This window comes from Rhea americana, unplaced genomic scaffold, assembly GCF_003343005.1.
Source record: "Rhea americana isolate MKP2758 unplaced genomic scaffold, rheAme1 scaffold_88, whole genome shotgun sequence".
Taxonomy (NCBI): Eukaryota; Metazoa; Chordata; class Aves; order Rheiformes; family Rheidae; genus Rhea; species Rhea americana.
This window is the reverse complement of record NW_028187066.1, coordinates 2,435,024-2,456,431: the sequence shown is the minus strand read 5'-3', so window position 1 is coordinate 2,456,431 and position 21,408 is coordinate 2,435,024. Positions and strand designations below refer to the sequence as shown.

At 43.9% G+C, this 21,408-nt stretch overlaps 1 protein-coding gene across 1 annotated transcript in view; it reads left to right on the top strand.

The window, feature by feature from the left end:
• WIF1 (Wnt inhibitory factor 1) overlaps positions 1-13,373 on the top strand; it is a 48,795-nt gene extending 35,422 nt beyond the window's left edge. Inside the window, exons 6-11 of the mRNA XM_085323840.1 lie at positions 2,695-2,790; positions 4,393-4,488; positions 5,684-5,779; positions 10,091-10,186; positions 10,810-10,905; positions 12,180-13,373. Coding sequence (XP_085179966.1) covers positions 2,695-2,790; positions 4,393-4,488; positions 5,684-5,779; positions 10,091-10,186; positions 10,810-10,905; positions 12,180-12,301 — 602 coding nt within the window. The 3' untranslated portion in view covers positions 12,302-13,373. The remainder of the gene's footprint in view (positions 1-2,694; positions 2,791-4,392; positions 4,489-5,683; positions 5,780-10,090; positions 10,187-10,809; positions 10,906-12,179) is intronic.
• The last annotated feature ends 8,035 nt before the right edge of the window (positions 13,374-21,408 follow it).

Here is a 21,408-nt window from a genome sequence, read left to right as displayed (position 1 = left end):
CAAAGAGTGAGATTTTTATTCTTCTCCTATTAAATCTTTGTTCCCAGTCCCACACTTTCTTCTCTGCGCTCTTTTCTCTGAGCTAATTGGCTATAGTGGGGCTTCAAAGAGCAAGCGGCAGGACTAGGAGCTGTTTATTCTTTGAACCCTCACTACACCTAAATAGTAAAGCTGTTTGTGCCCTTTGAAGCTTTGCTGCTGCCAATTAGCCCAGAGAAAGTGGAGGAGGGGAAGAAGAAGTGAGGAGAGGAACAGGAAGGGAAATGGGGGCTTAAGAGAAGTAAAATCAGATCTTGTGTACGAAGTCATGTGTCCAATGTAAATACAACACAAAACATTTTGTGACTTTTTATTTTCAGTTGGGTTCAAAGATACTGAACTTGAACTTGGAAAATAGTGTTGAGGTAATCTAATAGTGACAGCAGAGTTACGAGTCTATATTGTGGAAAATGTGGCTTGAACAGAGAGGGCTCCAAACTCAGTTTTTTTGTAGCACTCAACCAAGCTATGATTTCTGTATTATTAGATATTATTATTATTATTCCTATTTTTGCTGATAGAAAATGTCATATTTAACAGTCTAACAGTATTGGATCATATGGCTACTCGAAGGATGGTTTTCCAATCAATAGAGCTGGGCAGGAGAGGAGTTTTCTCACCTCCTATCCTTCAGCACGTACTGGGGTAACTTCCATTCTGGCACTCGATTTTGTGACATGGAAACCGCAACCTTTTGGGCCAGTTATTAAGAAAGATGAGAATGCTCTTACTGGTTGGTATTAGCCTAGGAGTTAGTTTCCTTCCTCTGAAAGACATCCTTGATGGTGAGAAGCTCAGATTCCTCCTGCGGGGGCCCCAGGTCATTGTTGCCAGTTATTCTTGGCCAGCCAGAAGAGGCCTCCACTGGAGGAAGTGGGGAAAATGAGGGAGCAATTTTGTGGGAAAGGAGAGTCTTTGTTGTGGCTGAGAGGTGGCCACATAAAAAATTATGTTTTCCTATTTTTCTGTTTGAAATGGCATGTATTTAAGCATTCATTTTCTGTAATGAATAGCAGCTCTGCATTTGGGTACAAAGAGAGAAACATTTCCAGAAAGAGTCCTGGACTGTAGTGCTGGAACAAAATAAGACAAAAAGCCTTTACCATTATTACTACCACTGATACAGCTTTACTTTTAGAGCAATACATTTTACTTCATGCATCTTTGGCTTTAGATAGAAGAGCATTTTAAAATTTTACCTTTCCCCTTTGTCCCTCTCCTGCTTGTTCGACAGTTCTACACAACATCCAGCACCAGTTACGTCAGATTTGTTTCCCTTTTGCTTGCTCTTGGGGTTACCCTTCGTATCCCATTGAATAGAGAGATACTGCATGAGTGTAGCAGGAACAGAACACTGCTCCCAGTTTTAGCGGTTACCACATTTTCCTGTGGCTCTAATCAGCTATTAGTTCAATTAAAAAAAAAATCTGTAGATAAATCTAGCTAATAGATATGTCACCCAGCTCAAGTGTTAGAAGAGGGGAGAATCATTCAGGATCTGTTTAAGGCTGGGATTGTTTTCCTTTGCAGATACGGTTAGGAGTTAGAGTTTCAGATATCTCTGTGGGCTGCAGAAATGTCTCAGGCAACTTGATCCACCTGAATTTACAGACATCCTAATGCAGCTCCTTGCTGCTATAAGCGTGGGCTCTCCTAAAGGCTATAACTGTTTGAATTTGAACACAGTTATTATTCGAGTGGGAACTGGTGACTTCCTGGGAACGTGTCAAGAGGAGATGATCACGCCTCCTCTGTTAAAGCTACCTTGTGCCCCTGGTACCAATCACCGGGTGCAATGTGTGCGTAGTCCCATGGGAGCAGTGCCCTCGTGCATTCCTCCTTGTCTGTGAGAGATCTGGGAAGGTATTTTTGAGTAATTGCTTTTCTACCCCGCAGTCGTGTTTTTGTGGGCTTCCATAGGGTTCCAATTTGTTCTGCCTCTTGTTTGATGGACTCTGACGTCTTGAGGCTGCTGATGATACCCAGATGTATTTCTTGTCCTTCTACAGTCCAGCCAGTGTTGCCAAATGCTTTACCAGTGTTTGACAGATAGCTGAGATGTGAGTAAGAGTTGGATGATAACACAGGATCACTGCGCAGGAATGCTTTTATCTTTCTTTCTTCCTTCATCCAGTCTTGAAGCTGACTACGTCATCTGAATAGAGATTTCATCACTTTGTCACCTCAACAGTAAAGGATGTAGTAATTAAAGCAATTTAAGCTGCAGTGCGGTTCACTTAAGGCTGCACAAACGGAAATGGGTCCTGTGTATTAAGGGCATATCTAAGCATCACTACAAGTCCTGTATTGGGTACCAGTTCAGTTCTGAGTGGGACTGGCAGTGCTGGGTTGGGCAGACAGTCCACATTACTAATTCACTCACAGAACAGCAGAGCAATAGAGCACACACTCTATCAACAAGCCCATCATGTGTTTGTCTGAACACATTGTCAAAACTGTATTTGTAGACTAACAAAAATGACACTGATTTCTTCCGAGGAGTTCCTAGCTGAACTTTCATTTCTGTCAGCACTTGCCTGCTTGTCAGTGAATACTTTTACGGTTGTATCAAAGGAATATATTGATTCTACTGAAAATTGAGTGGCACCTGAAGTATGTAATATCCAGCTAAGATTGTCATTTTATCTTACGAAGCGGAGTGTCCGGGAGGATGCAGAAATGGAGGGTTTTGCAATGAAAGACACGTCTGTGAATGCCCAGATGGATTTTATGGACCTCACTGTGAGAAAGGTAACTAAAAAAAAAAATCTTCGCAAGTTTTCTTTACCATAATTGTAACTTTTTGTTACAGTGCAGTAGTTACCATAAGTGTAACTACTGCACTGTAACGTCTTTTAAAAATGGGAATGGCCTGTTCTGAAAATTTCATGTATTTTGAATCCTGACAAGCAAAAGAATTACTGCTGTGATCCAAGGTCTAATGGAAACCTCAATTGCTTACAAGGAAAATGTTTTCTCTCTGAGGAATTTTTTTTAACAAAAATTGACACAATAGTTAAAGGATATCAATCATGGAGACTCCATCTGGCAAAAAGATTAAACTGAATTTTGCTGCTGGGAAACAAAGCACAGAACTTCTGTTGCTCTGCATTTGTTTATTTGAAGATAAGATTTAATTTGGAGGCAGAATGACAAAGTCGGGAAGCATGAAGGGAAGAGTCTCCCTTTCCCTTCCGTTAGTAACTAACAGCCAAAACCAGTATTTCTGGGAGGGAGGGGCCTGAAAATTGGTGTGAACTGATGAGGAAAATAGGTCTTCTTCATACTTCTTCCTTCCTCCTCTGCCTGTGGGAGACTTTCCCCTGGGGCAACCCAAGATGGAGTGAACCAGTCCGAAGGACATGCTAGTCTAGTGTCATCCTTTGCTCCCAGACGTGCTGGCCACATCTGAAATATTAAATACAGAGGGGTCAGGAACCGCTCCTTGGCATGGAGGCCAGCTGAGTTTGCATTTGTATGTTTAAACTCTTTTACCCTCCAAAACAAAAGCATCCTGACTGCCGGCGTGGAGGAGCCCCGGGCGCCGCTGGCCCTGGGCCGTGCCTGGGCGCTCTTTGGGAACGGCACTGACGGTTTCCCCGGGTGGGTGAGTCCGTGGCGCTGCTTGGTCCCGTGCCCAGGCCCTGTTTAGCTCCCTGGCAGGGACATGGCCTCGCCGCACGTACTAGCTGTGGCCAGCCACGAAAGGAAACTCGGTTCCCCGCCAGGCCTCCCTGAAGGAGACTTGTGGGGTAGCCACAACTGCGGAGAAGGCTGCGGGAGAGCATAGGGACTCTAAAAAAGTTGTGGGGGGCACCCAGGACAATTACCACCAAGCCAGGCCAGACAAGAGGCTCCTCAAGCCCCAGATAGGCAGTGGTGCTCATGCTCAGGTATGCAGAGGGTGAAGCGACTGGTTCATCGTAAAGCCGCTGGGGAACCCCACTACGTTATAGACGCCTCTGAGCTCAGCCTCTAAGGAAACAGTCTTGTCTCCAGACACAAACTGGAGCACACAGTCCCATGATAGAGAGGACCAGGGTACCGGCAACTTCAAATTTCCTGAGGGTGTTGGTGAGACTAAGTGGGCAGTTTGCTGTCCCCAGCTCAGTATTAAATTATACAAGGGACAGTTTTTGCTTACAAATGGAATCAAATTTTAAACTTAATTTAATTTTCATTCTTTTAGTAATAGTGTATACAAATCGCCAGATATCAAGCAGAAATATAATTGATTTAGCTCGCTGACAAAGTGAGTCCTTTGCACAGCTGACTTGTTCAGCAGAAGGAAAAAAGGAGCGTAAGGCTCGCTCTCCTACCAGCGGCGTGATTTCTCCCCTTGCTTCTCCTCAGCTCTGTGCGCGCCTCGCTGCATGAACGGCGGGCTCTGCGTTACGCCCGGCCTCTGCATCTGCCCGCCTGGGTTCTACGGCATCAACTGCGACAAAGGTAACCGGCCGCCGGGCGAAACCCCAGGGTTTCTCTTTATTCCCTCATGCTAATTTGCCTCTAGGAGCGGAAGGTTGAGCGAGTGACGGAGTAAGTAACGGGTTTTAAGAGGTGCCTGTGTATGCCAGCTCAGGGAAGGGTAGTTTATATAATCACTTTAGCTGATCCCTTAAAAGCTGTGAGGTCTACCACAAAATTCACTAGTCTATGAAAAAAATGATCTGGATTTGAACTTTGGTTTCCTGGAGTAAAGTGTCAGTACATTAATTTGTTCAATCTGGACATTTGGAAAATAAGTCGTCTATTCACTTTTTGTTGCTGCGCTGTGACTCAGGGATAAAAAGGAAGAATCGGCTCTTCAGAACAGTAATTTGGAGCAGTCCAGACTCCTATATAGAAAAAAACAGGAAGTTTGCTACAAAAGTGTAGCTGACCAGCTCCTAGCAGCGAGGATTACAGAACACCACAGTGCATTTACTATTGCAGAACTAGCTAAGGAATGAGCAAATGAAAAGGTCCTGGTGGACTTTAATCCAAAATAATGCCTTAGTTCTTAGGCCTTTAGATATGTTTGCACAGAGTGTTGTCATCAAAGTCCTTCTGCCTTGTATCTCATCATTGATGAGGCCTTTCCCACATCAGAAAAATGTTTTAAGAGTGCTCTTTGATGAAATATGCCCAATATCTTGAAGGATGCTGAACTGTAAGATTAATATGAACCCCAGATGTTTGGTGAAAAGTCTTGCCTAATGCAGTGAAAGTAATCTAGCAGGCCAGAGAGACAGCATTTGCATTTATGTCACTGCGTAACAAAAACTTGTAGAGATCTCTTTCCAGTTAAATCTAACATCTCCCAGGGTCCTAGTTAAGAACTGCACCTTTTCATTCAGTTAGTGAAGTATCCGCCTGCAACAGTGACTTTAGTCCTAGATTATGTTCCTTTTACCACACACTGGCAATTTCAATAGCAATAATGACTTGATTCTTGATGCGCTTTACATGTGAGGATTGATAGAGACGTAACGCAAGATCTGTCCTCCACGTCTCACTGCTGTACAGTTCATTTCTTTATGTCCCTTTCTATTGACTTGTGTGTGCCAGCCTAAAGCCCTGTATCCGAAAAACTGCATTTCGGGGGCAAGTCCAAGCGAGTTCACATTAGTGACTGAGTTTATTCCTGTTTTATTTGTTTTAGCAAACTGTACAACAACCTGTTTCAATGGAGGAACTTGTTTCTATCTGGGAAAATGCATTTGTCCTTCAGGGTTTGAAGGAGACCAATGTGAAATTAGTGAGTATCAACCCTTTCACTTGCACCAAGCTATGCTATTTACTGTGCCTGAAAGATAAAGCACAGCCTGCTTCTGCTAGGCTCATAGTGAGGGTCTCAAATGGCAGGTTGGGGTCCCTGAGAGTGTGAGGTGCCTCAGGCCTCTGAATGAGGTTTGCATTGAAGAGCTTGGACTTGTCGCTAGACCATCCCATCCCCTGCCATGTTTTGTTTTTACTAGTAGCTGGACTTGGAAACAACCCATGAGCTGTGAGTATGCAAGCAATACTCTGTGCAGCAGACAGATGTGCTGTGGTGCCAAGCCCGTGTGGAGGAGATATGTTGAGAAGTTATGGCAATGCACACTCGTGTGCAGAACGTGAGATTCGAGTCCCTAGCTCTGAAAAGGCTACCAGAAGCTGGGAGCAGGAAGGTTTGGCGTCAGAGGGCGATTGAACCGTAAGAGCTGAGAGCTTTCACTTAACATACTAAGTTGCATTCACATGGCAACTTGAAAATCCACCTTACAAACATCAAAAGACTTGCTATTTTCAGAAGTTTAGCATCAAAGCAATTCAAAATATTTTAGCCCATGGTTGATCTAAGTGTTCTGTGTAAAGCCGGGGGTGGAGATAAGGCCAGGCTGGAGCAGAACTGGGAGGTCAGCTGTCAAGCATTTGATCTCACTAAAAGAAGAGTTTTCTCACAGCTCTGTTAAATTGGATTAATTCTATAGTTCCCCATAGTTGAATGGTGTATGAGCATTTTGGTTTTGAGAACAGGCACCCAGGTCATTCTTTCTGGGCTTAAAGCTTCTAACAGACAGCTGCACATGGACCTTCCCCACCTTTCTGCTGCAAATACTGTCCCTGACTTTCTGAACAGTGTTCACAGGAGCAAGGAGAGCAAAATCTGGCCTTACATAAATAAGAGGTGATTTCTTAGTATGCATCAGCAGAGGCAGGCTCTTTGCACAGTTATGAAACTTATATCAACAAACACTATTTCACACATGGAAATTAATGTGCTGTCAACTGAGAGGGAACAATAAACAAACAACTGTGTAAAGGAGGAAGAGCACAAACCCCTTAGGACCTACATTTTGCACAGCAGTTATGTGCAGATGAGCAGTAGACCTTACTGAATGTTTCACCATATCCCTATGCATTACAAGACAGCTTGGAATTCATTTTTACCTAATCTGAATTTTAGCCGAACAAGCAGCAAAGCTTTGTTGTTATTAAATTAATAATGATGGTCATTTGATAAAAATTCAGACCAGATGTGAGAAAATTCGGCTGCATTTACCTTCATTTATATCAAGTTCAAATTTGACACTTTGTCAGAACCTCATTTCTTTCTTTATTCCTCCAAAAGTCTACTTTGTTAGGACTTCTCAGATGATGAATAAGGTTCTTTGCAAAGTCCAGGGAGTATATATTTTATGTCAGTGGTATTTCTTGTGGAGTATCCTTAGAACTAATGTTATAGGATGTATAATTAAGAGTATTCCGTTTAATTGGTCTGTCCCAAGGGCCCTTAAGTTCATTGCTGTTTACTGCAGCTTAGGACGGGTACAACCGGCTTTGGCTTCTCACAAAGGCTTAGGTGTAAAAAAAAATTAAATTAATTAAAACACAGGCAGAAAACTAGTTCCTGTAAAAAAGAAAGAGAAAATTCAGGATCAGAGTTTGCGAAGAGCTGAACTGAGACCCCTTGACGAGGAGGCCATGCATCTGCCCAGGCTTTTGTAAAGCTCTGACGACAATTGCTAGAGCATGATTGATGGCTGCTACCACCTCTGGGCACCGCACCAGTACCAGCACAACTGTGGGAGACTACAAAAAATGCTAGACGAGGCTTATAAACATCAGAGAAGAAACAAAAGTCATTCTGGTTTCTTAGATCCAGGGCCAGCTACATTCAGGCTTGGGGATCTTGGAATGACAACAGGAGAAAACCTTTGCAATAGGCAGAAATCCACCTTCAGAAAATGGTATTTTTTTAATGTTGTTTAAAGCTTTTGAGAGCTTGTCTAATAGTTGAATCACTCTCTACAGCTCCTGGGAAATTTACTGAACTCAATTTACAATACTAACAAGCATTCACAGTCTTCCAGGCTTTTTCTAACTATAGTTATGCGTTGTCTCTAATTAGTATTTCAGCTTGAGTCTGGAGAGTTTTATTTTGGTTTTGATTCCTCCTTTATTTATTGCCACGGTTCTGTTGCTTTTTCCATTTCTCAGTTAATAACACAGAGAGTGATTAGTCTTTCCTCTATTCTGTGAAAATATGTTAGTCCAAGGTTAATTGAACCATGTTGAGCCAAATGCTTGCTTAATGCAACACTGGCAGTCCGTACCACACGCTTGACCCATATTCTCCAGACTTACTTCAAGAACTAGGAAAATTCCTGGATTTCCTTAGCATTGCTCCTTTCAGTCATGAATTGCTTCAGAGGCAGATGTGCGCAAATCAGAATACCTAACGGTTCCCTGCCCAGGGGCTTCTGCAGGGAGACTGCGCTTTCACAGAAACTCTCCTTAGCATGATTTGTCCTATAGGTTATAGTTATGAAGCTTGTTTCTGGGCTATTAAAATAAGTATGAACATTAGGAACAAATGCTCCTTTTATGTTGACAATACTCACATTCATCACCGAAGTTCGACGGGGTGGAGAGCTCAGCAAGAAGTACGTGGAGTATTTAGTTCCCAAGGGGGCAGTCTGCAACTGAGGTGAGCACATTTGCTGAGGTTTCCAGCATGGCAAAACAGCAGTGGAAAAGATGAGTGTTGATGCTTAAATTACCATGTGCAGGTCTCAGAATTAACATTCTTTAAAACAGGAAAAGGAAAGGGAAAGGGAAAGGGAAAGGGAAAGGGAAAGGGAAAGGGAAAGGGAAAGGGAAAGGGAAAGGGAAAGGGAAAGGGAAAAGGAAGGGGGAAAAGAAGGGGAAAGGGAAAGGGAAGGGGGAAAGGGGAAAGGGAAGGGGAAGGGAAAGGGGGATGGGGAAAGGGGAAAGGAGAAGGGAAAGGGGGATGGGGAAAGGAGAAGGGGAAGGGGAAGGGGAAGGGGAAGGGGAAGGGGAAGGGGAAGGAAGCAGTTCACTGCTCCAGCTTCCACTTTTTGTTCGTTTGCAGACTCAGGCAGATATTAGTGATAAGTCTAGGTGGGGTGATTTTTTTTTTCTGGAGACCCTGAAAAATGCTGTGGGATTAGAAAATAATTAAAAGTTGGACAATAATGAGAGAGCTGCATTGCTACATGCAGCCACATAAGAGTCAAGAGGCTCGGGCTGTAGCTCCTGATTGCCTGATACCGCCCAGGGACTTGGACATGAAGCTGCCTTAGCCGGGGCAGCGCCCTCGCCCTTGGGCTGCTCCGCTGGTCCTTCCCAGAGGCAGGCGACCGTGTAATTAGCTAAATAATGCAGACAAATTCCAGCGAGAGAGTCAGGGATTGACAACATGGGGATGAGAGCCCTCACTCTAGGTTTGGAGAGGGCCCTCGAAGGGCCCGTGGCTCTGAATCAGGCCCAGCTGGACTGTGAAGGTGGGTGTCCTCCACGGTGGGTGAGCCAGGGCCAGGCTTCCTACAGCAGCACGGTCAGACCGAGCTTCTTCCGCCTGCAAAGTGTCGGTGTGAGGAAAAGCAGTTGCTAGGCTGGAAAGAAAAGCCTTGAAATATGTCTGGTCTAATCACAGTTGCCAAAGATGCTCTGTGCTTTACAGGCAGGAGAGAAGGGCACGTTTTTCAATGTTTCAATTTTTCAGTTTCTGAGCTGTGATGTGGAGCAGTCCTCACTGAGCCATCCACAGCATGGTGGCATGCCAAAGCCTGTTGTTACAAGCTGACAGACCCAAACAATGTTTATTTTCTGCAAGTAGCCACCATACTTGTCTGTTCTGAGCTTCCCATTGCTTAAAATAGTTCTCATATGCCACCAGATTTTCTTCTGCTTGTGCTCTATGGGTACAGATGCCACTTTTTGCAAACAGTAAGGAGAAAGTCTGTACATTGGTGCCTCCCTCAAGAAGGGTGAGAAGGAGGAGGGAATAGTGACAGGTGGCACAAAGGGTCCTTCAGAGTCCTAGTGGCACAAATCTGGGCAAAAGATTTGTGGACACCAGGCTTTCGCCATGCTCCCTCCAGGCAGGATGCAGGTCAGTCTCGGAAGCACAGCCCTACCAGCCTGCCCTCCTGCTGGATCTGCCATAGCCCTCTCACCCCACCATCAGATGGGTCTTTCAGGTACAAGGTAGGCTTCTCAGACAGTTGTTCCCAGTACCTGCAGGGATTAAGACTGTTGTTTTCATGTTTCCTATTTCTAGGTAAATGCCATCAGCCCTGTCGAAATGGAGGTAAATGTACTGGTAAGAATAAGTGCAAGTGCTCCAAAGGTTACCAGGGAGACCTTTGCTCCAAGCGTAAGTACTAAGGCCACTTTGCCAGCCCTAATTGTATGAGCACCAAGCTCTTATGTGGTGTCTTTTTGCATAATGTCAGTGCTCACTGCTGCTGTCAAGATATTGCAGGTTAATTGGCTTCCTGGGCGTACTGCATACACTCACCTTAAAGAAGAGTTATGACACTTGGAAACATTTGTTTCAAAAGCCTCCCCACAACCTTTTCTGTACAATGAGTTTCTTTGAAAAGGTGAGGTGTCTGTATAATAATTAGCAAATGTTGCTGGATAAATACCACATGAAATGGCCATACGTTGCAACGTTAAAATCCTGCTGAAGCATTTTGCCTGGCCCTCGTGAGTGCAACGCGGGCTGGACTCTGCTCTCCTCTGCTCTGGTGGTGCTGAGCACTGCTGTTTGATGTGCTTCTCTCAGAGACGCTGAGCCAGATATTTTAGTTCAGCAGTGGGGTAAGCTGCTCCAGGAGCCTGCACACATTCAGTTTAAAATCACAGATTTACTGTGAAAGCCCCAGTCAATGCCAAGACTAACAGATTGGAAGGAACAGCAGGGAAAGCAAACATGTAACTCAATCGCTGAATGAAATGTCAAGAAGTCAGATGTACGCTCTCGCTTTATTACAGCTGTCTGTGAACCCGGCTGCGGGTTGTACGGCACTTGTGTTGAACCTAACAAATGCCAGTGCAAAGAAGGCTGGCACGGAAGACACTGCAATAAAAGTAAGTGAGAAATAAACTCTGCGGGTCCACCTCGGAGAGTCTTATAGAGCGGGGTGACTGCTTCAAAAGGCTTTCCGCAATCAGTAGTAACAAAACATTCCCTTTCTTCTACTGTATAAACAAAACAATAAAACTAAGGTTTTAATATTCCATAATTTTAACTATTTAAAAGAAAAACTAAATAATTTAAAGCTGCTTTACCACAATCAGCCCAATATCTTGAAGGATGGATATATTAAGTGGCAGTGATAAATATATATATATATTTATATACCTGCAAAAATTTGCAGCTATAAAATGCACTGATTAGCCATAAAAAATGTGAATCCTACATGGCTGCATCAAATGAATGATCATTTTTATTAAATGCTGTTGATGCTTGTGATTTGTATCACATTAAAATGTATCAGGATAAATTCAGTTGTTGCATAAAAAATGTAGAGTATACAACTAAAACAGATTATTCTATGAAAATCAGGCTGGGGAATCTACTTCTGTGCTGTTAGCTCGTGGACCAGTATAATTACGTAAGTCATCCCCTGAAGGAGCAATAATATTGACATAAGTTGCGGTTAGAAAAAAGGTACAGGGAAATCAATAAGAACTTCAATTCCATCTTCCCATCATACACTTATTATTCTTCTTGTAGTATTTTTATTATAAACAGCTTAAATAGCAAGTGAAAGAGTATGTGCTGTGAGTAAATGTCGCCGCAGAAATAATTATCTGCGCAACAAAAACGAAATGCAGAGTGGGTCTGCTGCATTAGGAGGAGTCAGTAGTCAAACACTAGTGCCAGGGCCAACTTTTGGAAACCTCCATTACTGGGATTTAAAGCTTGGGTACAGTCCTGCTGTGTTTAGCACTGCAAAACCCTGCGTGTTCAGCAGAGAAACTGAGAACGGGCCATTTGGGTAAAATCCCCCCCCCATCTGAAGTGCCTACATAGGGCTTAATTTGCACGCACAGCTCTGCGTGCGGCACCGCAGTTCGCTCTTTTCCAATGAACCCCAATATTGCGTGATCTTCAGCGAAGGTTCGCAGCCCGTTTCGGAGACTTGCTTCGCAGCCGCTGGGCCGAAGGGAGCGTTTGCAGCTGCAGACGCGAGGAACCTGAACCGTGCAATTCGCACCCGAGGGACGCGGTTAGAAAGATCCGGCTGGGGACTCCGGTTTTTGCAGCGCCGCGGCCTTTCCCGGGGGCGGGAGAGGGGGAGGGAGGAGGGTCGTGGCCGCGGGCGGCTTCTTTTGGCTGGAGCCGGCTCCTTTTGCAGGGTACGGAGGCGGCGCGCCCAGCGCCCCGCGCCCGGCCGCCCCCAGGCACCGGCAGCTCACGCCGTCCCCGAAAAGGGCCGAGGAGAGGCCCGCGCCGCCCGAGTCCAACTACGTCTGGTGAGCGCGGACGTCCGGAGCGGCGCGGGGCACGCGGAGCTCATCGCTCGCGGGCTCAGCGGTTAGAGCGCCGCTCGTCGCCGTCAAGGTCGCGGGCTGGAATTTTATTAGCTGCGTTGCAAACCACTGAGCGGATACTTGCTATCTCTTTTAGGTTTTATAAATACTTCTGTAGCACGATTATATAGGCTTCTTCTCTCAGTGCTTTGGATGGTGTTTTGTACTATATTTCAGTTATGTTTAAACTTCCTTTTTTGACTATATAGCTGCAAATATTTTCCAAAAAGTAGATAACAGTATTCCAGCAGAGACCCTCCTAGACGCTAACCTGGATCAGTTTGATGACTACAGATTTAGCTGACTTAAGGCAAAGGCAATGTCTTCTACATTTTTGCAATAGTGTGTTTAGACTTTTCTCCAAGAAAAATAAATAAAATAAATAAGAGGTACCTAATTTAAAAACAGGATAACTCAATCCAGCAATATTTGTGGTTTTTCAGTTTGCAGAACCCCGTGTATTAAAAATGCACCGTGGTAGTGCTGTTTAAGCATCGTAATATATTGTAAACAAAGTAGGACTATAATGTATGAACTTTTTGCATTGGCTTGAAGCTATATAATATATTGTAAACAAAACAGCTCTTATGTAATAAACTTTTTATACTGGTGGTTATGTATAAAACACAGATGCTGCTTGAGTTTTCTGAGCAGTGATCAGCGCAGCCAGCTCCAGGCACAGGAGTGCTGGGCAGGCAGGATGGCTGCTCGGGGCACCTCGAAATGAGGAGGGGACTGGGAGAGTTTCCCCATCGCTGCTTTCCACTGCTGAATGCAATGAATGCTCTTTTGGAGGGGAGGAGGATGAGGAAAGAAAGATCTTGGGATATTTTCCTTAAAATCGAGGAAAGATGGAGCTTAATTTTATGACGAGGTGAAATGTGTCAGCCCCACCACCATCACCGGGCCATGACAACTGACTCCTTACTGGTGAAGAGAAACTCTTTTGGAAATGAAAATCTGAATCAGCTGAATTTCTCTTGCTCTCATTAGTAAACTAATATACCTTTGTGAGGCAAGTTTGGGTTTGGTTTTTTTTTTTTCAATATCTGCTTGATTCTTCCCTATTCTGCTGTATTTATCATTGTGCCTGCTAATCCTACCCTTTATGGATCTGCACATTCATAGCTCTGCATTTCCAGGGATGCCCCAGTAGCCCTTCATACACACAGATGTCACTTTTTGCTCCTTGTATATGATTTCAGTGATGATTGATTACACACTGCAGAAAAAGGCACAGAAATTTCACACTTAAGATTCTTCAGAAATTTTGGCTGGAAATTTTCAGATCCTGCCAATTTCTTGTAAAATTCTCCCTTCAAAATAATGGATTTTCTTTTAAACTGAGTAGTTTATTTAGCCGTTTGTTCCCAAGACAGTAAATGCTACTTCTTTGCTATTTGAATGTCACCACTGATTTTGGGAAGGGTCATTAGTCATTAGTAGAATATGGTCAGAAAAGTTACAAAAGGGGAAGAAAAGGTCCCTGAAGGCTTGCAATGTGCACACTGCAACGCAGTCATTGTTCTTGAGTAACATCTTCAATAACCAACTTTCTACAAGCCAGTTTTCCATCACTTTGTCCTTATTGCCTGTATGAGCACAAAGGAAATCTCTTGTGTAGAGAAAGTCCCCTATTTCATAAATTTTTAAGTCAAAGTTCATGATATATGACAATGCTATGAGACGACACAATACTTCAGAAAAAAAAAACAGTTTAATGCTGGAAAAAAATTTACCATTAGGAAAGAAACTGTAGAATTTATTACACCTTATCACTGAACAGTGCATATGTATGGGAAAGCATATATGTGTGCCACAGATGAAAACCATTCAAAGAAGAATATCAAGCAAATTCAAAATACCAATCTATTGTGATATCTCAGACAGCAACTGGCTTTTTAACAAAAAGGTTTGTAGCTAGCCGAAGAGATGCTAAACATTACACTGGTAGGCAGCAAATAGGAGATAATAAAAGCTGGTAAAAGAACAAAAAAATGTTAAATTGTTATAGCGCTACTCCAAAAGTCTCAGTTATGCAACTGATAAAATGATAGTTTTACAGAGTGTTTCTAATTAATGGCCTGATAGTTTAGTTATCTAATGTTAGCATCCTGCTAAGTGCAGCTGTGCACAACAGTTCAGTACTGAATGGACAAGCAAACACACGAGGCACAGAAATAAAGCAGAGAGAGATGCCCAGAGCTGCCTGCAGGGCTGCACTGCGGCTTGCAGCATTTCTGCGTCGGGTGGTGTCGAGGCCTCGCTTGAAGCTATTGCGTTGAGCAGGTCCAGCCCTCGCGGTCGGTGCGTTTCAAGTCCAGAGACCCTGCACCAGGCAAAGCGCTCTGAGCCATGGGAAAGGGTAAATCCCCAAGGTCTTGTGCTGTGAATGTAACTTCATGGTCAGTTAGGTGATGAGCTGATTAGCCAAGCCTGGGCAAAACCTTAAGCTCATGGTTAGACCAACGATGTCTTCATCAGCTCTAAATAGAGCCACTAAGATTTGCTCAGAGGATACTCTAGTGGAGCAGTGAAACAGCAAGGGGTGAACACAAACACGCACACACAGGTAATTTCACAAGCGAAATGAGTCCCGGTTGCAGCTTACTTTTCACTGCAGCACTGTATCAGGGTGGCTGCTGAACTACAGGCCAGCAACATGTTGGTGGCTCCGAGTCCAAAGCTTCCGCTGGAGCCCAACTAACTGCGCACTCCTGAGTGCCTGGCTGGAGGCATCGGTGCCCAGCACAGTCGTGCAAAGTCAAGTACACTCAAACCCAGCCCCTGCTCTTTGAAAAAATTTGCATTTCATACCAGAAAGCTTGGGGAGACAGGGGAGAGACATGCGCTGCAGGATTTATCTTTGCTAAGAGAGTTTGGAAACGCGTGTAGTCAGAAGCTGGCCCTGCTCAGCTCGCTTTCTGGTGCAGAGCTGAACTGTGCACGGAGTGGAGCTGTGCACAGAACAAATGGGTTGAGGGAAGAGCAGGGTTTGGAAAATACGTGTATGCAGATCTGAGCAGATTTATCACCTACCTCGGTGACTTTCTGAAGTTCACAACAACATTCAGATCATATTATTTTCAAGCAAAGCATCAGAATTTAAAGTTTAGAAAGGGCACTGTTTATTTTTGGCTTAGCTCAACATATTGTATTACTTATCTTAGAGAGAGAGAATTTTAATCCCTTTATAGATAGCCCATGAGAGGCCAGGAACAGCTTCGTTGTACAAATCTTTCCATGGGGAGAGGAATTTTTCAAACAGTTTAGCGCATAGACCACGTCTGGCCAAGTGCAGCTCATAAGCAGTTTAAATGCTTGTGAGGGGTGTCTGCACAGGCTCTTTCCAAGATCTTTCCCAGCAGATCTTTAGTGGCTCACCTGGGAGGGTCAGCCTCTTGACACAGGAGGAAGAGGGGAGCCTGCCCACAAGTTGTCTTCTCATCTGAACATCCATAGCCTAGTGCTGAGCCTGGAGGTTGGCCACATTTATCACCACTCAGTATTATTTATGTTAAAAAAACAAAGAGAAACACCTCTTTAAAAGTTTGCTTTTCTTCAAAGCCACTTACACATTTGTTTAGGGTGTCTACATCAAAAGCCTAAGTATCCCAGGAGAAGGGAAAGGGGCTGAGTTCTTGCCAAAGACAAGCTGTGCTTCCAAAATATGTTTTGGATATTTAGAGTCCAACTAACTAGATTTTATAGGGAGACCGAGGTGCTGGCTTGAACTTACAGTGACACCGTTCACACCATCTGTTGGCACATTACACTCCCCCATGCCTGAAAAGCAGACCATGAAAGCAGTGGTCATGCACAGAGTAGATCCATTGAGTTCATGGCCCATATAACCACTCAGAATGATGATGGGCTTTCAGACACCTTTTTTTTGGAGTTTCTGTTTATAGATCCCACACGTAACAGGCATGAAGGAGCAGTAGCAGACTGACCACAAAGGCTAAACAGCTGCAAAAACAAACTGCCGGTCAAGTTTCCTGCACCACTGGGTTTTGTAAAGATCGTGCTTGATTTGGGTCCCACCCCAGTCTCTGCCACCTTCTGCTCTGACCATCTGGGAATCCTATCCCATCCTATCAGCCTAGGCTTGCAGGAGCAAATCCTGCGGCATCTGCAGCACAGCCTGCAAGCAAGTGTTTCCTAATATACCCCATCCATTGAACTTGCAGGATGAAAGATGGAGACCCAGAGCCAGCAGGGCAAGCTCACTGCAGAAGTGATGCTTCCTTTGGGTCGGGAACAGCAGCTTGGAAGAAAGGTGCATCTACCCGTGTTTAATGTCCTGCCCATCCTGTGCCCTGGATTAGAATTGTACGTGCATTTATACATATTCTAGGGTTTCTTTATATTAATTACATATAAAATCCTGCATTTAAAGGACAGCATTTGGGTTGTAAAGTCACTCAGCTCTCAGAACAGCCAGACACAGCTGGCTGTATAACCTTGAATTGCCTCCCCCAGCATGCAGGTATATCATACAGTGCTGTCCTCCGTGTCCCCCAGGGCTGCTAGCCCCTGCGTATGTGCAGGGTAGCAGGGGCCCTTCACGAGGCAGCTCCTCAGGCTTCTCCATGGTCTTCTCTTCCACGTGCAGCTTCCTATGGCTTTCCAGCACACTGTTTGTCCTCCATTCTCAGCTTTTCTGAGGTGTTCACTATGACTCTTGTACAAATACAAACATATCCTTTATCTCCCCATCATCCTCCCCATCAACCTGAAGAAAATCATCCCAATGCACTGATAAAGGTTTAGACAAAGATTAAGGACAAAATACCCACTAATTCTGAGTGCCTGATACGAGACACATTGGACTTATTTTCCAGAATCTGCAACTTTATAGCACTAACCTCACTCACTGCCTGCCATCTAAATTCACTTGCAAATTTGGTAGGAATCCTAGCAGAGCATAACTCACCTCCTTTCCCCAGCTGGAGCCACCTTGCTCATAAGTTCTTATGAAAATAAGATAATATGTAATCACATTAGCAGTAGCTATCTTTTAATTACACACATAAAGCTGTCTGCATAACCTGCCACGTCATTTTGTAATTCATAACTTTAGTATACAACATTTTGTAATCTCAATAAATTGTTCATCTAGCGGTGCATGTAGTTATGGGCATGTGCAATTTCTTCTTTCAAATAGATTTAAGAAATCTTGAATCTTTGTACAGCACTTTACTCACATCTTTCATCTTTGGGTTGCAGCCTGTAGCTCCACAGAGAAAACTGCACTTGGTAGCTGTAGCAGCCATCTTCTCTGTGGATCTCATATACTTGGGGATGAGACCCATACTTTACTAGCTGGCTTTGTGGTTACTTTCTGAGAGCAAAGGAAAGAGGATTTTCCATGATTTGGTCAAGTAGATGTAAGCTCTGCTGCTTGGTCTCCCCAGGCCTGAGCACTTCTCTCCCATCCTTTCTCACCTGATCAAGCATTTCTTTATTCCTGACTCTCAGGGGCAAGGAGGGGTTGTTTTTCTGTTTGTTTGCTTGCTTTGCTAGTCAGTTCTGGTCCTCTTTCATAGGATCTTTTCATAAACTAGAAGGCAGGGATCTCTGGACAGTTAAACCTTGGACAGTGACTATTGTGAATGGATAAGAGACACCTCAATTCCACCYCATCCATTCCTCAGTTGGCAACCCAGTGAGTCTAGCTATAAGTACAAGATATAGTAAAGTCAGAAACAACTTGAAGGGTTCAGGATGCTTCTGAACAAGGCAAGACAGAAGAGGGCCTCTCTGCTGCACACAGGTCCCTCTGCCACTGCTTGCTGCCAGCGTTCGTGCTGCAGACCCTGACCAGCCTGGCTGTCAGCACAAGCCAGATGGGTCCATACAAGGAGGACAGTATGAAATCACAAATCTATTTCAGAGGGATACAGAAGAAAAGAACCACTGTAAAGCTTTCAAAGGTCTTCAGTAACATAGCAAATCACACTAACTCCAAAGGTGGTTTCATGGCTGTTCATTACTGCCAACTTGCTACCACAATAGCCCACCAAGTTTCTTTCTTCCACTTCCTATTTCCTAGCTTCCATTTCATTTATACACTTGCCAGCTCCTTCTACCAGCAATTCCAATGAAAGTCTAGAAATTGTTCATCACCTAGTGAATGTGTGGTGCATTATCTCTAAGCGTCAGGTGCTGATATACTTCCCTCACTAGCACATTCCCCTTGTGCTGCTTCCTGCCTGCCCAGCGACCCAAGCCAGCTTCACATGTAGCTGAGGACCACCAGGACATCATTAATTGTCCAGCAGGGAGTATTTGGAAAGGCGACCCCACACTGTTTAAACCTACTTCACCATGTTTTGGCATCTTCTGTGTTATACATCATGCCCCAATCCCAGGTGCCTTGCCCAAATGGAGTCTGCCTTGACCCCAGCCTGGCACTTCCCCAAGTCCTCATATTACCAATTACCAGACTTTATTGAACAAACTCAGCTACTAGGCAAAGTAGCTGAGCCCCTTACGTGCTAGGCTCTGGCTGGCTTCAAGTCAGAGCTCTCGGTTAAAGTCCTGGTTCTTCTCAGTGTCCTCAGTTCCACCACTCAGCTGCAAGGAGGTGGATATTGTTGGTACCACCTCCACCCTTTTCTATCTGGAGATTGACCTACACACATCTCCTAGGACATCTCCCAGACAGTACTGCCATTAAAAAAGTTGAGTTAAAACTAAGCCCAGGATGTGTTTGTTTTTTTAAAAAAGAAATATCAGATTATGCAAAGGAGTAAAGCTTTCTCTCCTTTTACAGTTACAGTTATAGTTAAGAGACTATTTTCTGGCCTGAAATTTGCTACTGCGTCAGTATATTGCTTTACTTTACTTGTCACATGAAATGTGGTGATTCAGTAGTGACAGTTGCACCTCCAAGGCCTATTCTTGAAAGGAGGCGATAGTGTTTGAAATGCAGCCGAAACGCCAGCCTCGCTGGAAACCTTCTCCCACCCACCCCCCACTTCGAAGTTACCAGCTCTTCCTAGTGTTTCAGCTGTCATGACTTACACCAATATGCTCAGCAATGAGGCATAAAGGTTTTTCTTTTTTTCTTTTTCTTTTTTTCCATTTCTGGGTACCTTCGAGACCCCATGGGAGTAAGAACAGAGTCACGAACTCTCCCCAGAGGCCAGGCTGTCCGTGCAGACAGTGCTGCGGTAAGGGCAGAGGCTGCTCCCACAGCGAGGTTGGTGCACCGACACTCTGGGACCAAACAGTTCTTTGTCAGTACCGTGAAGCTGAAACTGGGATCACCGAAAGCCCTGTGGGTCTCTGCAGCTATTCCTCACCATCATTACAAAACATGATGTAGTCACATTTGATTCGGGTTTTTTTCCCACTACTTCTACTCCCTCTTTTAGGTAACTTAAAACTCAATTTTAWACAAACAAACAAAGTCAAATAGACCCCAAGTAACTGAAAAAGGCAAAAATTGCATGTGTTTCAAATTCCGCACTTCTAGCCTATTTGGAAAAGCCTTTCAATACTCCAGTAATGATGTGCTTAACTCTACCCTTTCCCTTTGCAGTACAATATTGCTATAACATTTTTGAACACCTTGTGGACCACACACAAGCAAAAAGAGCAGCAACTGCATGGCCAGCACAATGCCTTGAACGTGAGGTTTCCTTGGGGATTTAGAGGACAAAAAGAAAACAGTTTGTTCGTTTGTATTTTGACTGAAATAGCTTTTGATCATTCAGACAAATCTGTTCTGCTTGGGGGAGACCAGTCTTTTCTGAAGCAAATGAGTCCCACAAACACCTAAGTGAAATAGGGGGACTGCTAAATACAGAAAGTACCTGAAAAGAGCCATGAGGATGGTTAAATATTTAGATTTCTGTTCAGTCCTTAAGGGGATTTGATACATCCTCATGCAACAGCTCTGATTATGCTGCAATACTCTCATATCTTTTGGGGAGATGTGCTCTAAAAGGTGAGCCAGTGAATGTCCCTTTGAAAAGAAGGAAGGAAATCTATCAAAAACCTTGCAARTTGTTTATAATAATGATAACTTCATTAGTTATTAATGCCACCTTCCTATTCACTGTCTAATACTCTGTTCAGGCTGCCTCTTATAGACAGACAATGATACAACAGTGTTATTTCATATTTATGAAGTTATTAAGCAAATAATTTTGCAGTGAAACTAGACTGCTGCTATAAAGCTGCTACCTCACTGCTTCAGTTGTGAAAACACAGCTGGATGGGACAAACTTAAGCTGGCTCTTTTGTAAGATGTGTTTGAAGCCTAGAAGCAACTTCAGCCAAACCTGTGAAGTTCTATTTGCCTCACAAGCTGTTCTGGATCGGTTTTGTTAGTCATGCCCTCAAGATTGTCCCAGGCTAGTGAGTGTCTCGAACTGTTTGATCCTGCCTATTTTTACCAGTTTGACAGAGCTGTCTCAGCTGAGTTATCCATCCAGGTACAGATGGCAACAGTGAAGGAGATCTGATGGTGGCTCTCTTCCTCTCAGACCTTACTGAATCATCCCTTGCATAAAAGGGCAAGAGAGGATCTTGCAGTGACGTTGATGTGATTTTCTRTGGCACACAGAGTTAAAGACCTTAACCAGATGTTATTATTAAAGAGATGTAGAACTAGTTCCAGAAAAAAAAAAGAAAAAAAAAAAGTCTGCTTCCAGTATCCATATTTCAAAAGAGTTCTTGGATAATATATGAGAGTTGAGAAGAAAGCAGCAAGAGTTATTCAGAATTGTGGAAAAGTGTGTCAAAGAATGAGAGCCTTTGAACACGATTCAATAAGTCTGGCTGAGCCGACCAAATAGCTCACTGCTGCTGGAAGAGAAAYCTCTTCTGCCCGCACACCATCCTCAAATGCAAGAAGTAAAGCTTTCTGCTGGATAAGCTAGCTTAATTAGCTCTCTAGCCCATCAGGTGAGCCAAAAGGAGGAGATCTTTAAAAGGTTTCTCAGCYATGAAAATGCCCTCTGGGGCTGAAACACTGAATCTAAAGAAATTTCAGAGATAGATACGCTCAGGGTACACATTTTAGCAATGATTTAAGTAACC